The sequence below is a fragment of the Armigeres subalbatus genome, chromosome 2 (genome assembly GCF_024139115.2).
Source record: "Armigeres subalbatus isolate Guangzhou_Male chromosome 2, GZ_Asu_2, whole genome shotgun sequence".
Taxonomy (NCBI): Eukaryota; Metazoa; Arthropoda; class Insecta; order Diptera; family Culicidae; genus Armigeres; species Armigeres subalbatus.
The window spans coordinates 464,406,901-464,410,870 of NC_085140.1; the positions used below are offsets into that span (position 1 = coordinate 464,406,901).

Below are 3,970 nucleotides of genomic sequence, written 5' to 3' on the forward strand. Positions count from 1 at the left end.
ACTATTACTCTGGACATTGACGGTGACATTACTACTGATCCCGCTACTGTAGCAAATTGCCTTGGAAAATACTTCGCCTCGCTTGTTGACGCTGACAGCTACCCCCTCGATTTCAAGACCACGATCATCAAGTCGCAACCATCAATCGACAAGCTATTACGCCAAAAAATCCATGAAGCATCTCCTCTAGACCAACCATTTTCCTATGGCGAACTCACATATGCTCTAGCCAAAGGTAATGGAACAGTTCGTGTCAAGCATTGATTATATGCAGACGCGTTTGTTATCGCTGTGCGATTTTTATTACTGTTAATTGTTAGTGTGTTTTGTTTTGTGCTTTTACCGTTTTATCACGGGGTTACCGCTGTGCGGTGTGATTTGGTTGAGCTAGGCACACCATTTTAGCAGTTACGCCAATTTTATTGGACTTTTTCGGCCCACAGGCCGGTTCTTCCTCACAGAGAGGGAATTTGAACCTAGATCAGGCCCTCCCCGTGCGGTGGGGAGGTCAGAAAACATTCCAGTCGTGAAGTGCGCATTCTTGCGAACATTTGGATAGTGCAGTTTATCCCGGAAGTGGCCCTTTAAGGGCAGAAAAGGTCGGTCAAGTGCGGCTGTTTCGGCAAAGTCCTTTCCTCAGTACCATCGGATCGGAAAGTTTTGACTTGCCGAAATTAAAAGTGCTAATTAGGTGCACTCCCTGCAGGGAGGCACACTTTTGACCGTAAGTGAACTGGGGATCGCCCATTTTGTTGGGACGATATTTTGCCAGTGAAGAGGCAAATACAGTGCTGGGTACTGCTGCCCTACCGGGGAAGAGGTAGGAGCACGTGTTTGGTGTAGTGTTTGTGCGGTGAGGTTGAACCCCCGCGGAAGATTGTTACCAGGATCCGTCCCCTGCGGCAGTGAGTGAACCAAGAACCCCCCTCCCCTTCCACTAAGTACTTCCCCTCCCCCACCCCCTGACCCCCCCTCCCCCCTACCCCCCCCCATTTTTTTGTGGGACACTTCCCCCCCCCCCCCGACCCCCCCCCCCCCAATTTTTTGTGGGACATTTTTACCCCCCCCCCCCCCCCCCCTCCCCCCAATTTTTTGTGGGACACTTTTCCCCCCCCCCCTCCCCCCATTTTTTTCTGGGGACGATTCCACCCCTCTCCCCTGTTTTTTCCCCAAAACCCTTACCCCTCCCCCCCAAACCTATTACCCCTCCCCCCAAAAGTGGTTCCTAAGATCCGGAGCTACCACCTAGTGTCGGTTCTGAGGTTGTAGCTCACACAGTCTTCGAGCTAGGAGACTTTGAAATCAGGTGCTTTTCCGGTTTTCTCTGGTTTTCATCGGATCAACGTGGTTCAAACTCCAAGAGGCCTTCTGGTTAAAAGAGGTAACTATCTCTGGGCTTAAATTTTGGGTTAGGGATGTCAGCTAGGTCTGGGGGGCCTCCTTCGGGAGACGACCCCCCCCCTCGGCCCCAAAAACTTCATAGGAGGATAGATGGAAGTTACACCGGTCGGACGCTTCCGACTTACATGGATCCGCGCAACGAGAGGGGTGAGCTGATGGTGCTTCGTCTTGAAGGAGTGAACGGAGCATCGTTACCTGCCGCCCCGTTCTTAATCAAAAAGTCCGTTCATCAATTCCTGGGAGCGAATATCGACTCCGCTTTCCCTGAAGGCGGTGGCCGGTCATACGCCCTCAAAGTGAGAAATCCTGGGCACTTTGAGAAGTTGCTGACCATGGCTAAGTTAAACAACGGAACCCCTGTCAAGGTAATCCCCCACCCGGTCCATAACACGGTAAAATGTATAGTTTACTGTCGAGACGTGATTGACCTACCTGAGGAAGAGTTACTGGAAGAACTGAAAGAACAAAATGTTATCCAGATCCACCGGATCACAAGGAATGCTGGCCAGCAAAGAGAGAATACTCCCCTCCTCGTCGTCACGCTTAGCGGGACCTCAAGACCGGAACACATTTTCTTCGGTTTCTTGAGGTGCCCCACTCGACCCTACTATCCGTCTCCCATGCAGTGCTTCAACTGTTGGGATTTCGGTCACACAAAGACAAGATGTAAAGCCTCTAAAGCCACGTGTGGGAACTGCTCGGGTTTCCACCCGATCGCAGAGGACAAAAGATGCGACTTGTCGCCCTTTTGCTCCAAGTGTAGCAGTGGCCAGCACCCCCGCAAAAGCAGAGCCTGCCCAGCGTATAGATTGGAGAACGATGTCCAGCGGATAAAGGTCGACCGGGACTGTACCTACCCCGAAGCGCGACGCATCCTGCAGCTGGAAAAGAGTGGAGAGCCAACGTACGCTGAAGTCGCCAATGCAGGTCAAACCTCTAGGAGGAACTCTGCGCGGCGGGTGCCCGAAGAGAGCTCTCAGCAAGGTGGACCAATTCAACCGACTATGGCTACACTACTTGCCGCCCTCGCCGAAAAGGACGAGAGAATCCGAAAACTGGAAGCCATGATGGAGGAAAGCCTCCGAAGGAATGCCGAGCTCCAAGATAAACTGGACAAAATTATAAACAGCCAGCTCCTTCAAACAGCAGCAACTCCCCAATCAATCGGAATTGATGAAATCGACTTGATGGACGACACACTCACGTCCGTCGAGAAACCGGAAGGGCCCAGCCCTGCCCTTAACAGCTCCTCTACCGAAGTCGAACCCACCCCTCAGACCCTATCCAAAGCTGACTCCCAAGATACTTCTCGGATCTCCCCTGACCTTGTTTTCCTCTCACCCCTCCCCATCAAGGAGAGAGTGAACTCAGGTGACGTTACGCCGAAACGATCGGCAACAGCAGAACGATCTGCACACTCGACACCCACCAGTGTCACTAAAGCGCGGGTATCTCCTCAAACTTCCGGCCCCAGGATCGCCGGGAAGAGGAATATCGCTAGCACGTCGCCAGATCCAACCACCGAGCCCAAGAGTATCCCAAAAACCCAACGGCTTAACGCCAAGAACAGCGGTTCTACCGCTAAATAATTGGAACCTTCAACTCCAATGTTACAGCCTCCAACGTGCCACAAATCTCGAACACCACCAACACCAATGAGCCGACGTCGGACCCAGGTAGCCGAGGCACCATTGGACCGGACGCTATACCCCAACCGGAACCTTTGGAACGACCCCGGCGCCTGGTAAAGGCCGAGGACGAAGAATTACAATGTGGAGCCCTGGATCGTCGGGGCGCCGGTAGACCGGACGTCAAGACCCAACCGGAACGACCGGACCGACCTCGGCATCCAGAGGACGAAGAAATAAAGAAGAGCCTGTCCAGATCGCTTTGGTAGTCAGGGCCCCCAGTGCGGACGTCATTCCCACACCGGAACTGGGGAACAACCTCCGGCACCATTGGATAGACGGAAGAGGGACGCATCATCCCCCTGCAAGCATAGCAAGCGCAAGGTATCAAGCCGCTGTTTCTCCGGTGGACTCCGAGGGAAGCAAGAGTTTTCCTGTTGGCGTTCTCGGGACGCTTTTTTATTCCCCGACGGACGACGTGGGATGCAAGCTGCAAGCGCAAAGCAAACATCTTCAAGTCACTGCAAACCTCTCCCTCTTTCCAAGGCCGCGTTCCGGGCAACCCGGGGACCTCCACCCGGGCCATAAGACCCAACAGTTTCAGCGTCCTGGGCTCCCCGGGCACTCCAACCCGGGTGATAAGTCCCACCTCCGTGGCTCCTCTCCCACTTCAAGCGGTACTAGCCGAGCCGGCTCCCCCCGGCCGCACAATGTATCGTCCAGTGGTTCCAGTTCTTCCTCGTCGTCACCCCTTGACGCATCGAGCTCCGGGCCAGCCAGTGGATCATCCTCTTCCATCGGCTCTGGCCCGTCCAGGATTCCTCCAGGTACGGTAAGAAACACTCCCCCTTCTTTATCGTCCTCCTTCCCAACCCCGGCCCTCCCGCTGGAAGTTAAGTACTGCCTCCAATGGAACATCAACGGGTACTGGAACAACCTTC

At 54.1% G+C, this 3,970-nt stretch overlaps 1 protein-coding gene across 1 annotated transcript; it reads left to right on the forward strand.

Annotated features, from left to right (window-relative positions):
* Nucleotides 1–1,256: 1,256 nt before the first annotated feature.
* On the forward strand, nucleotides 1,257–3,277 carry LOC134218372 (uncharacterized). The gene has a single exon (XM_062697314.1). The coding sequence runs from the start codon at nucleotides 1,416–1,418 to the stop codon at nucleotides 2,988–2,990; it is 1,575 nt and encodes a 524-aa protein (XP_062553298.1). The 5' UTR covers nucleotides 1,257–1,415; the 3' UTR covers nucleotides 2,991–3,277.
* Nucleotides 3,278–3,970: the final 693 nt, after the last annotated feature.

Bases quoted from the DNA above. Each gene is read 5' to 3' on its own strand.
- LOC134218372 (XM_062697314.1), top strand. From the start codon at position 1,416: ATGTCAGCTAGGTCTGGGGGGCCTCCTTCGGGAGACGACCCCCCCCCT.